At 40.3% G+C, this 18,088-nt stretch overlaps 1 protein-coding gene across 7 annotated transcripts in view; it reads left to right on the top strand.

Annotated features, from left to right (window-relative positions):
- The window catches only part of DMD (dystrophin), a 1,961,037-nt gene that overhangs the window by 948,528 nt on the left and 994,421 nt on the right, over positions 1–18,088 (top strand). For all 7 annotated transcript variants that reach the window (XM_025200207.1, XM_014518487.2, XM_025200208.1 and 4 more), the window contains one exon: positions 9,224–9,396. In XM_025200207.1, coding sequence (XP_025055992.1) covers positions 9,224–9,396 — 173 coding nt within the window. The remainder of the gene's footprint in view (positions 1–9,223; positions 9,397–18,088) is intronic.

The following is an 18,088-nucleotide window of genomic DNA, read 5'->3' as shown; positions in this document are numbered from 1 at the left end:
TGCAACCAAATGTAGGGGATTTCGCTTCTGCTTGGGGCTCGGGGCATTGGGGAAGTGGAGCCACTATCAGGAGATCATATTCTCTCCATGCAGGCCCCGGCAGCTGCTGGAAGGTGTTTGTGTCTGCAAGCAAGCTGCTTAAGCAGAAGGGCTGGGGGAGAGCAGGGGCTGTGGGTCAGAAGTGGGGGCACCAGCAACGCTGGGAAGCAATGGGCTGTGGGTTGGGAGTGAGGGGCACTGGCAGGACTAGGGGAGCAGGGGGTTGCAGGTCAGGAGTGAGGGGCACCAGGGGAGAGCAGGGAGCTGCAGGTCAAGAGTGAGGAACACCAGCCACCAGGGTTGGGAGGTGGGAAAGTGGTTGCAAGTCAGGAATGAGGGGCACTGGCAAGGCTGGGGGACATGGGGTATAACACTGGCCCCCACAATCAGATACCCCCTCCCCCCCACAGGTGTCTTCTTTTTTGAAATTGGAAATATGGTAACCCTAATGTTACTTCAGTCTTCAAGAGATTTGGGTTTTTTCACAATTTAAAGATTAGGGGGCACGGCTAATCTTGTTGCCCCTTTACATCTTCCACACACAGCAGTCATATTCTGAATATCCTAATTGTTCAGCACTTAACTTGATTAAATTTTGTCGGTGGAAAGAGACTAACAGTAGGCCCAAGTATCAATATTAAGAGAAGTGTTTTTTTTAATGTATTTCCTAATTACTTGGAAAATAGAGTAGACAGTGAGATGATCTCTGCAAAATTTGCCAAAATAGCTTAAGGGAAAGGGCTGGATAAACAGTTGGGCCTTCACAAACTAGACAGTTGGCAACATGATGGTATGAGACTAGTGTAGTTCAATGCACAGTAAGAGAAATAAATTATATAGAAATTTTGATGAGTTTTATGCTGTTCAGCTGTGGTCCACAAAGGAAATAGTGTTTCTTTTTTTAAGAGGAATTTAGAAAATAATAGTGAAAATATTGTAAAACTATGCCCCAGACCACTAATACAGTCATTCTTTGAATAATGTGTATTTTTTCAGTTTAAGGAAATGTAGAAAAGATTCAGAAAAGGGCATTAGAAATTGTGAAAGAATCAGAATATTTCTACAGGACAAAATTGTAAGATTGTTAGAGTTACTTACAGACATGAAGAATAATAGGTGGCACAATAGTTGTATATAAGAATGAATAGTATAGAGAAGGTCATTAGAAAATATCCTTTTAGGGACTCCTATTTTTTGTATTAATACTACAGCCAGTGGATAATCAACCAAATTAAAAAAAACTTATTTATAACTTATACAAGGAAACTGTTTTGGTGTGGTTCACCTGTGGAACTCATACCACAATATTTTGAGATGAGGCAGAGTGGAAGAAGAGGAACTGTTAATGCTGTCTGGTGCTTTCCATTTTAAAACTACGTGCAATTGTCTATGCCTTTACTAAACTGCTATCATTTGGACTGAAAGTTTCTATGCTGACTGTGGGCTCAGCAGTGATTCTTTGTATTCTTTAGAAAATAATCTCTCAAAATGTTTAAGCCATTTCTAAGAATGACAAATACATTTTTGTCTAGTCCCCATGAATAATTAGAATTTGATAGGGGGATAGCTTTTGTGCCAGGAATATCTTCAGCTATCCCAGTGAAAAGTACACACAAATTTGGTTCAAGAAAATTCACATTTTGCACATGCTTAGTACAGACTTACTTAGTCTGTAATAAAAATTAAAAATTAATTGATGAAGCCTGCTCAGGCCTCTCAGCCCCAAACATTTCATGCACCAATCCCAAACAGAGACACTGAGTATGTTGTTGCCTAGGGCTAATTTGGATGGATTTTCACTGTAACAGCTTCTCTGGGCAAAACCTGAGCCCAGCATTGAAACTGAGAGTAGGGCATCTGTCATATGTTCTCACTGACATTTTACAGGGATTTAGCAGGTGAGGAGGAGAAGATCACCCAAAATTAATTAAGATGGAACAGTAGGTAAACCAGAGGGAAGGGAAAGAAATAGGTTTGGAGAATGAGTTTGTTGTGATTAGGACTGGAGGAGAGAGATTAACTATGAGTAGGGAGAGAGGGAAGTTGGGACTATTTGGGAAAGGGAGTTGAGGGAATGGGGTGGTTGAATTGGTTGGACAGGGAAGCTGGGCTGGAAGTCAGGGGAAGGGGAAAGGAAGAAGAGTCAAACTTAATTCAACCTTTGTAAAGATTTGTAGTGCTTGTTTTCTTAACAGAATTGTATGTAAATATGTACATGAATATTTAGAATTTCATCCTTCCTTTTAGTTAGGATAAAATGTAAATGTTAAATCCTCAAGATCTAAAACAGTCCCTGAACATTTCCTGTATAAGTAGTGCAATCCTGTTCACACATTTCTGTTCCCATTCATTCAGAATGTTCCTGCAAAGATTGTTTTTCCTCTCTCTCATAACAATGCCACTCCACACTTTCCAGCTCTGCTGGTTCTCCTCTGTCACATCAAGCATAAGCCACTTGTCTGCACAATTCATGGTTTAGCTCTACCTCTGATAGTTACCTCATAGTCAGCATACATCACCAACTTAGGTTGTCAAACAAGTAGCTTTGGTCAAAATCATTTGAAGTATCTTTCAAAACCATTTTTAAAAACTCTCTTTTCACATGCTATCTACAAAACAATGAAAATTAATCTACTGGTGTGTTGACACCACTGTTTATCATTCTGACCAATAATGCCTCATTCTTCCCTATAGTATGTCACCTGTTTATCTCCATCTGTTGGCCCTTGTCTTATATTTAGATACGAAACTTTTTGGGGTGGGTACCATCACCTCATTTTGTGCATGGTTCCAGTACAGTGGAGACCTGGCCCATGACTATGGCTCATAAGGTAGTATATTTTATTCATGCATTTTTCTTGATTGATCTAAACTCCTTCCTAATTTAAAAAAAAGCTGTTGTTTGTATTTCGGTTTGCTTTAAACTATTTTTAAAAAAACCCAAAACCCTCTTGGTTTTTCTTTCTCTGGGCAGGAGATGGATTTAGGAGTCAGTGCCTTAAATCCTTTATCATTAGAGTGTTTTATTGACTTCAGTAGAAATGCTTGTTTGGGTAGGGATTATTCACATGAGCAAGAGTTTGCAGGACCACACCCCTCCATTTAGCTCTTTGTATACTATGTTGACTTTTATTTATGAGATGCATATCCTTCAGTTTATGTCAGCTGAAGGACATTGAACAAGTACAATTAGTCTTTTATCTGATTGTAGCTGACAGATGAAAAGATATTTTATCTTATTTTGTCAAAATGTGATTGCTTAGCTCTTTGGAGAGCTCAATAATATGCAATTTCACTTTTCCCCCTTTACTTTACAAAGCTGCCTATCTGAGACTCATTCACTTAAACTTTTTTGCTGGGTGTCAGGAGAAAGGAGAACTGCATGGATAAATATTGTATATATAATTTCTGAGGGCAGATTTTTCAGTGATACCTCCAAATGGAATAAAGCAAAACAAAAAAAATACTCACCACCACAAAGAATGTAAGTGATTCATGGCATACAGTCTGGAAGTTGCCATCCACTAGAAAAAGCAGTGTACAGCCTGCCTGAGAAAAGGAAAGAATAAAAAAAATGCAAGCATTAATATTCAGCATGTACTTCCTACAGTATTCTGCAGTAATGAAATGATCTTGGAGAGGGGAAATTTCCCAGGCATTCTTTATTGGTTTCATGGGAAAGCAATGAAAGAAGTACCATAAAACTGTCCATTCATGTTAATTGTACTGTTTTCTTCGCCTTCCGGGGACTGAAATGCAGTGACCTCCAAATATAATGATGTTAGTTCTGCTGTATGAGAGAGGAAGGTGGTACACGAATTCTTCTGACACGTTAACCGAGTTCTAGCCAGGGGGTTGAAGGAGATTTATTTATGCTAAAGGAAGATTGTTTTCTGCTGAGCTTTGCGCAATTATTTTATGCTTACTCCAGAACTCTCCAGTTCTCTTTCCTTCCTCATAATCCTGCTCACCCACAAAAATCATGTTGGAACAAAGAGTTGAGCAACCAAAGAAGTGTTCATAGATTAAGCTGAGTGAAGAATCATCTGCCTCTCCTTCTCATCAGCTTTCAGCTCTGTACTTAGGCTAAGGTAGGTTTGGGCTCCATATTTTAAAAAGGACATGGAGAAGTTTAAGAGGGTCCAGACGCAGACAATAAAAATGATAAAGAGCTTGGAAGGCAAGTCATAAGAGGAAAGGCTGAAGGAGCTAGGTATGTTCAGCAGAAAAGGCACTAAACAGGGGGAATGGCAGCAATCTTCAAATATTGCTATTCCCTCAAAGAAGATGGAAAACACGTGTTCTCTCTGGCTGCAGAGAATGGGATGCAGACCAATGCCTTGAGAAGGCAGAAAAGTAGATTTAGACTAGATATCAGGAAAAACCTCTCCACAGTTAGAGCAGTGAAGTGGTGAAATAGACTGCCTACAGAAGTGGTGGACTCTCTGCCACTGTAGTTGTTCAAGAAGAATTTGGACTGCCACTGATTTGGAATGATCTAGGTGTAGCTATGCCTATGTTCTGCTATGGATATTTCCCATGCTTCTGGGCTTTGATGTTTGCTGCATGGGGTTGGGAGGGAATTCTCCCCTCATCCCCCCATTTCCGTTATATGTGTCACAGTTTTTTTTTTTATGCTTTGCTCAGAGGCATTGGGTGTTGGCTGAAACCAAGGATTGATATTTTGACTGGGGTATGCCAGTGCTCCTGCTGAGACTTAAAAGCAGAGGTTCCTGGCTTAGAGGATCTTGCCCCTCCACTCAGAGTCAGGCTAATCACCATATTTAGGGTCAAAAAGGAATTTTACCACTTGGTCAGATTAGTATGACTGTTGGGTTCTTTTGCCTTCCTCTGTAGTGGGGGTGGGTGGTGTAGCCCTCTTCCTAGGGTACCTTGATGATATATTAATGACTTGTACAGAAGCAGAATGTTGGCTGCTATGGTCCCCCTGCTTTACCTGTGGCAGGTTAGGGTTTTATATCTGGTATTGTATCAGGGTTGACTTTGTAATTGTGCTAAGAGGTTAGACAAGGGATTTGTATAGGGTAGTTTATGTAGGTACGATCCTGCCTCAGCAGGGGATTGGGCTAGATAACCTATGAAGGCTCCTTTCGGCCTTACTGTATGATTCTATGAACTTAAGAACAAAACTAGGAACATGGTTGAGCAATTAAGAATGGCCTGTTGAGGCAGTGGGAGTAAGAAAGAATGCAGAAAAATAGATGAGTCTGCTGATAGGAAAAAGTCCATATTTGTATGCCCTAGTAATACATTTTCATACAATATTTCCAGCATACATGCTGATACAAATGTTTTCATAGAATTGGGAAAATATTAATGAATGATTAGATCCTATAATTAGTAATGGAATGAGTGGAGACTTTCATTTCTAGGCTGCTGTTTGAATCAACATCAGGAATTACACGTTTTGTCTCAAGGGTCTTTGGTATATCAGCTCTACTTGCATACCACACAGTTTTTTTCCCAAAAACTAGCCCTCCAAAATTGGAATGCATTTCTTAAAGAGGGAAGCTGATGTTTCTTCACTGGAATGGAAACAGGGTGGAATGGGGAAAGCAGACACTATGACTCGTGGCTACGAAGGTCGCTGCCACTTCCCTCTGGGGCTGTTTCCAGTGTTAACTCCCTTACCTCTCAGCCACTGGTGAGGCAGTAGCTTTTGGCTGAAAAGCCAATGAGCTGAGCTGGCTGAGGATGACTGAGCTGCTGCATGCAGTCTGCAGGATCTTTATGAAACTTGTGGTGTGGAAGCAACACTTTATTATTTACAGGAACTTATATAAAGAGCTATTTACAGTAAGGAAGTAACAGTCTTGCATCTACCTTTGAAATGGTCTGGTGCCTAGCCTTGCTGCTGGGCTACCATACCTGAAAGTTTCTGCTGTCTTACCCAGACTGTCCCCTGGGATGCCACACTTCCTGGGCACTCTAGGCTGCTACACACATGTGGGGAGCCTGCTTTGACACGCTGGAAATCCAGCACATCAGAGCAGATTAATCAAGTCTGCTGGAGCATGAAAATTGATGCGCTCTGGCAGCCTTCCACATCAGGTATATCAGCATTGCCATGTGGCTTACTCTATGTTACACAGTCAACCATGATTATGGAAAAAATCTTTTTTTTTCCTATGTTCTTCCTTCCAAAAGCAAGGTGCTTGTTTTATTTTGGGGCGGGGGGAGTATATGATAAAATATGGTATATGGTCTGAAGGCTCTTTGGAAGTGTTGGCTGAGTATTTTGGGGACAACTGTTTACACTATATAAACTCCTGCTATGCCTTTATAGATTGTCATGTTTATCAAATTCATCAGAGAGGAATAAAAGAAAGGGGATGCTGAGTGGTGAAGCCATCCAGAGTAGACACAGATTGGTAAAGTCATTTATCCAACAACTTCCAGAACTCCATTATTCCCTATGTATTCAACATGCTGTCCTTGGGCATTGAGAAATTCAATGGGAATTTTACTTGAATAAGCATTGGTGGCTGAAGGTTCCTTTCATAGTTACAGGTCTCCTTGTCATTTTGTTGGAGGAAGCTCTGAAATGTGAGAGACCATTGTTTCAGGCAACAGTCTGACAGAAACAGTACGATCAGTTTCAGCTAGGTTCCTTGAAATAGAACTATTCCGCAGGAAAATCGGAAAACCAAAAAATACAGCACCACAAGAAGGAACATATGTGCTTCATGGCACTACAGCCTGGTAGATGACCTCCATTAGAAAGAGTAGTGCATGACCTACATGGGAAAAGTCTGCAGAATTTATATCTAAAATGGCTTTCAGAAAGCATTTGCTTTATACTTTTTTCCATCTAACATTGCTGAAGATGGTGTAATAGGACTCTTGTGAAGAAGTGACAAGTGTACAAAGTAGGCGCTTATTTCAGCATATGTTCTCTCCTAAGATGTGTACATATCCCCCCCCCCCCCCCCCCCACTTCTACACCCCCCCCCCCCCCCCGAACATATAACTTTATGCTGGAAAGTAATCACCTATAACCTCTTTTCCATTATTTAGTAGAAAAAAATATTTGCCACTTGGTATCTAGTGTTGAAAGTCAAGGAACTCTGCTTGAGGAATGTATTCATGTTCATTTTGTATTAATCTACAAAGAGTTTTTGTAAACTTTATATATTTATGCTGAAGTCAGTAGACATATTACTTGTCATCTTTAGTTCTGCCTCAGATTTTGCAACCAATTCATTTATTATAATTATTAAAAGAAAAGGACATAGCAGAAAGGGAGGAGTTTGAGCTCCCATCCACTGAATGGTTCAGTTCCTTCATTATCAGTGTTTAGTACTTTTTCAAGCATATGACTGGGAAGGGAGGAGATATCCAGATTCTGGTTCCTAAATGTTAATTATGTCCTTCCCTGACAGCAGGTGCTTTTTTGATACTCCTGAGAAATTGAAAAAAAAAATCCTGTCCTTACTCAGTTTCTTTTTGTAGATATGTGGCTCTTCCAGATTTGAAAAGGTCCTGTCAAGGGAAAAATATGCCTAATTTAAGGAGGCTCCCCTGTTATCTCCCACCATCTTAACTCCATCACACTTAGTCCTGAATGACCTGTGGACCCTTAACTTTAGGAGTTATTGGATTTGTTTAACGAGTTAGTTGCATAGGTTTTGATTATTTTTTTACTTCTTACAGTCATTTTAGGTTTATCTTCTTGTAATGTCTGGATGTGGTCCCCTTTGGATTTCCTGTTGAGACACTGGATAGGCTGAGAAAGACATAGTTGTCAGGAATACTTTAAAAATCTTGAGAGGTAAACTGAAGGAGACATTTCTAGGCATCCCGGAATTTACTCAGAACCCACAATGAGGCAGGAATGGAATTTTGACCAGTTGAACTGATTGTGAATATCAATATGAAGATACAACTTGGATGAAAGAAATACCATAGCATTTCTTGTTCCTATTCCCAAAACCCCACAGTCAGACGTTGAGATCTGCAAAGTCCAGGTTCTGCTGGACCTTCTTTTTTAGCATGGGTTGCAGTCAACAGTTCCAGCAGTTTTCTTCTAGGTGGTATGCTACTAGGAGGGTAGCTTAAAAGGCAAAGTTACAGGCAGCTACCAACAAGACCTGTATACAAAGTCCTGTATACAAATGCCTGTATACAAAGTAGATATGGAATACCTTGTGCAGTGTGAGGAAAGACGAACCTTCATGAGAAGAGCAGCACCTACAGAATTAAACTTCAAAGGTGGAAAGGACTGAAGTGGACTGTAGGGATGAAAGGACACTGGGTGTTTTGAAGCTGAATACATTGCAATGCTTTTGCATTCATGGATGAAAGCAGAATGGACAGACCCATTATTATTTTTTATTACTTTATAGTCAGCCTGCATAATTCTATTTCACAGGACTGAGTGGAGTGACTGGATTGATAATTTCATGAGAAGTGACAGTGTTTGGGTATTCAAATACTTAAATAAAATTTTAAGGGTCAGGAAAACACACCCACTGTTTTCCTTCACAATCCCCCAATGCACAACACTACAGTTGCTGAGTGCATTGTAGCTAACTAAGCATTGTCAGAAATAAGACTATTAAATTATATGGCAAAGAGGTCTCAACTGGAAGGGCTAGGTCTGTCAGGAATGTCGATGGCACATCCAGCAGAATGCAATCCTAGTGACATTTGATGTACTAATTATTTCATGCTGTTTCACTGAGAAATATGGCATGTGTACTGAACTCCACACCTCAGACACTGAAGAAGACCCCAAACAGATGCATTGTTAAAGGTCACTCCAGACAATGAGTGGTTAATTCTCAGAACCACTTCATAGTGAACTTGCTTTACCAAGTGGTATTTTTGAACAAACATGCAGTTTCAGTAAAATGGGGGTTTGTTCTTTTTCCTTAAAAGGAACTGGGTTAAGGTAGCAATAACCTTGGCACAGGCTATTTCCTGGGGAATTAATGACTGGCTGAGGTTAATGGTCCTCTGCTTCACCTCAAGCCATCAGCTCTCCTCAGTTAGTTATTAATTCCCCAGGAAAATGACTTATGCTTCAGTCATTACTGCTGAAGCATTGTAGGATTGTTATCATTGTCAAGGCTATTGCTTCTTATACTGTTTTCCCCCCTTCTTTTTCTCTTCAACAACAGCTGATGTTTTATTTTTCTATTCTAAAATCTTGATGTTGCAGAATGTTAAAGACAGCCTGGGGAGGTTCTCGGGTCAGATTGAGGTTATTCGCAGCAAGAAGACATCAGCTTTGCAAAGTGCCACACCTGGGGAAGCTGGAAAGATACAGGAAAAGCTGAGTCAGCTTAATTTCCAGTGGGAAAAAGTTAACAAGATGTACAGGGACCGACAGGCGTAAGTAACTTCTTTACATTGTTATTTATGATGAAGTTCATTAACATTTGGCTCACTATGTCTGATTGCCCTTTTGGGTTCTCTCTGTGCAAACTACATTGTGCATTCCAGAACCCCAGCTTCTTTAACTGAGTGCTGGAAAATTCTTGGAGAATTTGAATTTAAATACCCTTTTTTTTTACAGTCTAAAACTATTTTGAACAGCTGCCACTTGTATTACCCTTTGCACATTCATTGCCCCATGCTTATGGCCACTTACAGACATAAGGGGACCAACCCTGCCACCTATCCATGGAAGATCCATACAGAACACAGCTGGTGTAAGGATTGGAGCCTATAGTGAACTCTGCTTTATTCGCATAGAGTTTACACATTTCACAAGTACTCTCCATTTTAAGTCTATGGAATTGAAGTTCTAATTGGTAATATCTCCTAATCCAAAATGACCCTGTTAAGTTTTTCCTCTATATGTTAGATACACAAACGGAGTGAAAGACGCATTTGAAGGAAAATAGATTCAGAAGTGATTACTCATGAGATACACATTTTGTTATGTATTATCTTTCTTTTTCATTTGCTATTTTTATGTACTTGGAATTTGGGCTGGGAAGGAAATCAGGTTCTGACATAAAAAAAGAGCCAAACTGTCTTAGTGACTAAAGTCTGACTTACATTACTAATACACTGTGGGCAGGATCGTATTCCCCTATATGCACCCAAAGGGTAGTTTTCAGCTGTGCAAGTGGCACTTTTGTAAACTTACAAACAGTTTACAATCCTATTTCCAATGCAGAGTGGACATGTGAAAGTGCACTCAGCTACCGAGCAGGCACAGTGGGCTTTGTAGCAGCCAGGCAGGGTATACAAACAGATCCAGAATTTAACCCTGGGTGAACATAAGTCACAAAAATCTGCTGGCAAAAACCCATGGAGGAGGAGTGGAAAGAGCACTATCCTTCTTTGTTTTAGCCCCAACAGCCAGAAAGTTGGGAGACCTAGGCTCTAGAGTCCCAGTTGGGCACACGAAGGGAAACAGAATTGTGACCTCAGTCTTTCTGTATATCAGCTTTTTTGTTCTTTCTTCTCCGAATGTGTGGATAAGGCACTAACAGTCTGGATTTAGGGTATGACACAAGTGACACATCATTTTTATCTATTTTTTCACTTACCTTTACTCATGCTATTAGATCTAAAAACAACATTTGGAGCCTCTGCTCAGGTGGTGCCTTGAGTATAGGGCTTGGTAAGGGGAGATGGAATTTCTCCTTTTTCATGGGAGACCCATGAAAGTTTTGGCCATTTTCTTTTTGCTCCTTTAGGGCTCTTACATGTGGAATCCCATGGATTTCAGCCCCATCACTGATATTGTTCTGAATATGCTAATTCACTAGGTGATATTATGAAACTATACTGTTTTATCAATATGCCAGTGCTCTGTTCTACATCTCTCATTCATCAAGCCCAGTCAGAACTACTTTCCTGCTCTTCTCAGCTCTGGCAAAGACAGGGATGAGGAGGAATGCCAGCTGGCTTCGTTTCAAACTGGTTTAGATGGACATGATGCTTCTTGGCAGCTGTATGCATGTTGAGGAACTGGCAAAGATTATGGCTGTTCCCTCAGCTAAGAGCATCTGCCTACCTAGTTTCAAAGAGACTTGCAATCTCACAGTGTTACTAAGCTTATCACTGCTCTGGATTCCAAGACAGCAGTGGCAGCCAGAAAAGCTTATTTTATCCTCAGTTAGCCAAGTGACTTCATAGTTTCCTTTTAAATGCAGGCCTCAGTATGGTTATCCCCATCCCTCTGTCACATTGAACTGCACCTTGCTGTGTCCTCCAAGGCTACTCAGGGAGTTCACCCTCCTTTACTTTTAAAAGGGTAGATAAGAGAGGGCATGTTATAATTGTGCCTCAAACTCTGTATTGGTTGGCCATTTATTTTAATGTTCCGGTTGCTATATAAGCAATATAACATAAATGACCTAAATGATTTGCACCTCAGTTGTTTTATATTCTGCTGCTCACCCTATAAGAATAACCACCATTCACTTTCCCACATACGTGCCCACACTGGCTGCCACCAGTTCTTGAGCTAGCTATTTTGGAGTTAGCTTGAGTATGTCCATGCTATACTGCAGTTAAAGAAGTGATCACAGTGCAGGCACAAACTTAGTGTTGAATCAACCAGGGGTTTGCATGAAATATCAACAGTATTCAATAAGCACATTTATTTGCAACATTTGGGACTTAGTTTTGCCATTTCAGATCATGCCTTTAGTTTTGGGATATGAAGAACTGTCGATTCCATGTTTGTTTGTTTTTTAAATAGCTGTGCATTCATTTGCCTCCTTCTTCCTTCGCTTGTCCCATCTAAATGGGGTCACTGTTGTGGATCCCAGTGCTCTACTGGCTTCGGTCATATGCATATTCTTCTTCCAGCTTCTTCTCACTTAGGTCCCTCTCCGCTATATTTCTATATATACTGTACATACTTATATATGTGTATTCATTTGCCTAAACTCAGTATTAAAACAGAAGCTAAAGAAAGCTGAAAAGTGAACAAAGAATAAGCCAAGTGGTTGAGTAACAACTAATACATCACACTAGGCAGTTTTCCAGTCTTTTAGACTTACCCAGTTTTATGTCCTAAGCAAGGACTTTGGAGAAGCATGAAACAATGCTAGATGTTTTTGTAACCCCTTTTGTGTCAGCCTACTAGAAGAATAAAGAAGCGTTTCAGTGTATGGCATAACATCCAAGCCTTTAAGCCCCAAATACTATTGTTAAATGATCATGTGGAACAAAAGTACATCATTTAAAGCTACTCAGAAGTGGCTTCCTGCATTATAACTGTGGACCAAAAATACACGAAGAACTGCACATTGACTGTTTGTTTGTTTTCTGTCAGGCAAAAAATATTCCCCAAAAATTTAAGTTTAACTGTGTTGTTTTAATTTATTGCAACTTAAAGGATTACTGAAAAGAATTAAAACAAGAAAGTGTGTATGTACTATGAGTGTAATCCAGAACTTGGTGAAGTCAATTCTACATAGAATTTCTACACTGATTTTTATGGTATTCAAAAGATTTTAAAATGCCTTTGAAAGTTGTAAAGATTTTAGGAACAGATGTTGTTTTAACCTGTGTTCACTAACATGGTAACCGACTTTCTAAAACCAGGAAACATTAATTTATTTCTGCCCCTGTTTAGGCACAGAATGTGCATCTCTTCACATGAGCTCATCACACACATGTACAAAAAGACTGTGCACTGAATTTGGAAGAAAAAAAGGCACAGTTTGAATAATATCTCCAAAGCTGATGTAGATTTCATCATCAAGAATATGTGTTGGCATCATTCTTTTATCCATGTCCTAGGGGCAGAACTGCACTATCCTTTTGCTCCTTATAGACAAAGATAGCCAGAAGCAAAGTGCTAGAGGCCATATTGTCGTTCCTAATATCCCCCTAGCATTATTATGCAGCCCAAATACATTTCACCAACCACAGTGTACTACAGGGATATATCGGAGTTGAAAAGAAACTAATTAAGAAACCAATGAAATGGTGATGCAATAAAACTGACACCACAAGCAAAATATTAAGGAGTGGGGAAAATTTGCACAATTTCAGAAAACAGCTGAACTTATCACAAGCTTGAATCACTGTCAATCATGTTAAAGAGGGACAACTCACCTAGGCAAACTTGAGTTACATAATCATACTCAACACTTCTATAGTGCCTTTCCTCTGGTTGTCTAAACCCACTTTGCTATATTAATAAATTTAACCTCTAAACAACTACCAGTTGCAGAGTATTTATATCCTACATAAGGGTAAGTTGAGGAACAGATAAAATTGCAGCAGTGCCAGGCATGCAACAAAGTAGGGGTTCTTAGCTTTTACCATTACACATTGTTGCCTTTATCTGAATTAGTGGAAAAATATTTACACATGGGAGAGCCAGTCTGTCCACAAGGCTCTAGAAATTCATTTTATTATAGTAGAATATAAGAAAGTGGCTGAGGCTGTGTTTGGCAGGGGTTGGGTTGTGGCGTGGAGGAGGCAGGTGGGGGAAAATCAAAAGAGCCTTCTCCTTCCTCCCCCTTTTCCTTCCCAGACCTCTGTTCTCTGCCTGAGCTGTTCAGCATCCAATCTGTACTTATATTTCATCTTCACTGTTGCAGATGGCATTATGACAAACAAAAAAAAAAACATTTTTAATGCAGCCAGTGCTGAGTGTCTTATTTAGAAAAGGACCTGGAAACCTTCCCAGATTATACATCTGTCTTCCTAACTTACACTTCAGAGGATGAGACAACACAGTGATGACATGAGAGGATTAGTGAATTATTCTTCTCACTACAGCTTTCCCTGATTCTCCCCCCATCTCCCCACCGCCTCCCCAAACAAAGCATAGACACAAATAAAGCTGGTTACTTGATGGCTATCTAGAAAATAAAAGCTGAATACACTTTATACAAATCTGCATTGTGCCAGCCACTTTCAGTTCATTTCTAATAAACATCACAACCTGGTTAGTTTACTTAGACTTGGCTGGTAGGCATATCATTAGTGTGCAAGTCCTTCCTCTGTTTGCATGTTCAGTTCACCTCATTCTCCTTTTACATGCTAGCAATGGTGCTTAATTATAATTTGATTATTTTTTGGTGTAATCATTCCCCTACCTTTCCCACATAATGGTTTTGGGAACATTTCCTATATTTTCCCAGATAATATATTTTCATAAGGCTTACTTGAAGGAAAGTGATATCATAACAAGTTTTAGTATAATTAGGAGGAAAAAAAAAACATTAGAGCAAATTTCCTGTTGTTTTTTAGAGTGGATAAAAACAGGCGTAGTAATACAGTATGAGGAAATTTTAAAAATCAAGGCCAAACTTTTAACAGCATTGTTTAGGAATAAATGTACCACATTGCCCACAAACATTCATGTGCATCATATTGACAAAAAATGTACATATATAAGGATTTCCAGAAACAGATCCTTTGTCCCGAAGGAAAAGATTCTTAGAAGAACTGCAACATACCATTTTGTGGTCACTTAGCAAAGGTTTTAAACTTTGAAACTAGAAGCTTTTAATGAAGGTAAACTTACTTGCTAACTTTCAATTATACTTGCTACTGAAATACCTTGATATATCCCAGGAGAAAGTGAGATTTCTGTGTAGTTTGGAATACCTCCAGTGACATCTTTTATCTCCTCCAAATGGTACTTTAAAAAAAAAGTTACTGAAAACACAAACCTATACTTTTTATTAAATTATTTTGATCACAGTTTGTATATGGGACATAAAATGAATTATTGCATTGCTAGGCATATGGGACAGAATCCTATTTCATATTTGAAAGTTTTCCTGCTGGATTCTGGCCAGACAGACCTGTGCATCCAAGAGATGGAGGCAGATATGTGGGTTCAGAAAGAAGAGAACAAACCAAAGCAGGTGTGGCTCAGTTTTGCCAAGGATGCAAGAGGGCCCTAGATTCTAGCCCAGACTTTTACTCTCAATGGGGAGAAACTTCTCCACTTCATTTCTCTTCCTCCATTTTACCCAATGACTGTTGAATGTAAAAGAACACGTTATAATGGAGTACAGGAAAGAGGACATGGATAATGCCTGACCTTTGGCAGAAGCCAGATAGATGCAGATTCAAATGTTCTCTGGGTGAGGGGGACCTAAAATCTGGGTCTGCCACTTCCTGGGTAAGTGTTCTAACCACTTAGTTACTGGGGTTAAAATGTGTGAGGACCCTCTGCTCCCCGTCTTTCCCAGGACTTATGCTCACTTATGCTCAGGTACACATATGTATCCCTAACCAGTTCATAGCCTACTGCACATTATCAATCTGTGTATGCACTCTTATTTCTCTGCAGTTCAAGGGTAAGTGCCAGGTACACTGCTAGAATACTACAATTTAGGCACACAAAGGTTAACAGAATTCTGTTCTAAGTGTTTTAAAACAGGTATCAGTATTTTTCTCTAATGAATAATTTTGCTTATGCCCAACACCACATGCATGATTGTGCAGGGGATAGTCACAACCCCATTCTTGCTCTTACCCAGAATCATAGACTTGTAAAACAGGTTATATGATGTGCCAGGCCTTCAAATCACAATTAAATCAGAAATATGCTGCAATGTTGAGCGAACCCTTCTATTCCTTGCGCATGGGATGATGACACAGTTTAATCTATCCATAAATGTGAAAGGGAGGTGTATATATAAAATTATATTGTCTATATAAAATTATTATATTTTCTCTGTATATTATATTCTCCTGTATTTATGGATAACATTCATTTGAAAACAAACAAATGAACAAATGCTATACTTTTTGTAACTTTTTTTCTCTTACTGAATTTGAGTAATTTCAAATTTCTCAGCTGTATTTGATGCAACTGTAAAAGGATCCAAGAAATGCCACAGTGTAAATTCACATTGCATCCATAACAGGAAAATAGTTATCTCCATGAAACAGGGTGGTCTGTCCCTTTAAGAAGGAATAGTCAGCCCTTTTGAGAGAGCCCAGCTATAGGGCATTTGTGAATGTCCCCCTAGATGCTTTTCAAAGCTTTCAGAAAAGTTTTCTTTGGCAATCCCTTGCAGTTGAGGATGATTGTCTTTCATGATTGTCTTACTTGTGTGTCTGAAGGTGGCTGATGAGGCCTATTTGGGATTGAAACTCTACTGAAGCTTGGACATGTGTCTTCATGTGGGATGGGTGGAGCTGGATTCTTGATTTGGTCAACAACACACTGTTTCTGCCACTTCCACGTTTCTATCTCCTGTTGTTGTCATGAGGTTTCAAATTACTGAGATCCCTTCAGCAGACTCTTCTTCCATTTGGGGTGGTCCTGGGTAATAGTCTCTCATGACACGATTGATTTTTTTTAATTTGGCCTAAGGACATCCCTGAAGAGCTTTCTCTACCTTCCTCTTGAACATATGCCTTGGCTGAACTGGGCGAATAAAACTTGCTTTGGGAGTCTGGAGTCAGACATCTGGATGACATGGCCAGCCCAACAAAGTGGATGTTGGACAATCACCTCAATACCTGTGGTGTTTGCTTGCAGGAGGATGCTAGCATTGGTGCATCTGTCTTCCCATTGGATTTGAAAGATCTTCCACAGACAGCATTGATGGTACTTGTCCAACAACTTTAGACATCTCCTGTATGTTGTTTGTATCTCAGTTCTGTACAGCAAGGTGGAGATCATGACTTCTTGATAAACCATGAGCTTGGTTTCAGATCTAGTGTTGCAGTCTTCAAACACATGTTTCTTCGGGTGTCCAAAGGTTCAAGTTGCACATTAGAGGTGATGTTGGATTTCTTCATTGATTTCTCGCCTCCTGCAAGAAATGGCTTCCGAGGTATGGGAAATACTCAGTGTTCTCCAGAGTCTCACCGTGCATCTGGTTTACTGGATCTGTGAACTGTTCATTAGGAACTTGTTGTTGGAGGACCATAATCTTCTGAATGTTAAGCGTCAGTCCCATTTTCTTGTATGCCTCAGTGAAGACATCAACGAATGCCTGAAGGTCTGCTTCTGAGTAAGCTCACACTACAGCATACTGGAGCTCAATAACTGAGGAGGAAAGGAAGGAAGAAAGCAGGCTGTCAGCTGAACAGCTTGTTGTATGGAGGGGCCAGGCTGTTGCGCTGGGATGAGAGCCAAAGAGCTCCACTTGTAGTGCCCCAGACAGAGCAAAAGGATTTTGTTTTGTTTGTTTCTTTGGTTGCTTGTTTGGTAGTTAAAGACTATTTTTTATTTGGGAGGACTTGTTGAGGAGCTCCTTGGGAACCAAACCCTCTTGCAAGAGAGGGCAAGTTAGACAACCCACTTACACTCCACAGCAAAAGAAATCTTAGTGATGGTTCAGGTTTTGCCTTATTCAAGGTGTGTGTTTGTGTGGTAGAAGCAAATTTGACTTTGTCTACTGCCAGCCAGGAGCAGGATGAACTAGCAAGCCTGCTTGCAGAAAACACCTACAACTTAGTAGGGCTAACAAAAACCTGGTGGGATTCTTCCCATGACTGGGCGGTACATATTGAGGGTTATAAACTGTACAGAAAGGACAGAGTGGGAAAGAAAGGAGGAGGGGTTGCGCTCTATGTCAATGAGCAATATACATCGACCCTTATCAAGATAGAATTGAAGGAGGAGAAAGTAGAAGGATTGTGGGTTAGGTTACATGGGGGTCAAGGAGAAAGGGATATGGTGGTAGGGGTCTGCTACAGACCCCCACACCAAGGGGAAGAGCTAGATTTGGGGCTCCTGAGGCAGCTCTCGGAGACCATAAAAACTAAGGAGGCGGTAGTCATGGGGGACCTAAACTACCCAGACATCTACTGGGAGACGCAGACAGCAAAGTCCCACCGTTCATGCAGGTTCCTATCCTGTGTACAGGACCTCCACCTGACGCAGGAGGTACACGGTCCCAGTAGGGGGAATGCCTTACTGGACCTGGTATTGGCAACAGGGGATGACATGGTAGGGGACCTACAGATCGGTGGTCACCTGGGGGACAGTGATCACCAAATAATAGAATTCATCATAAGACGTCAAGTGGGTAAGGTAACTAGTAGGGTGAAAGTGCTGGACTTTAGGAAAGCTGATTTCAATGAACTCAGGTGATTAGTCAAGGACGCACTGCAGAGTAGGAGTTTT

The sequence above is a fragment of the Alligator sinensis genome, unplaced genomic scaffold (genome assembly GCF_000455745.1).
Source record: "Alligator sinensis unplaced genomic scaffold, ASM45574v1 scaffold746_1, whole genome shotgun sequence".
NCBI classification, from domain to species: domain Eukaryota; kingdom Metazoa; phylum Chordata; order Crocodylia; family Alligatoridae; genus Alligator; species Alligator sinensis.
This window is presented reverse-complemented; position numbering and strand designations above follow the sequence as displayed.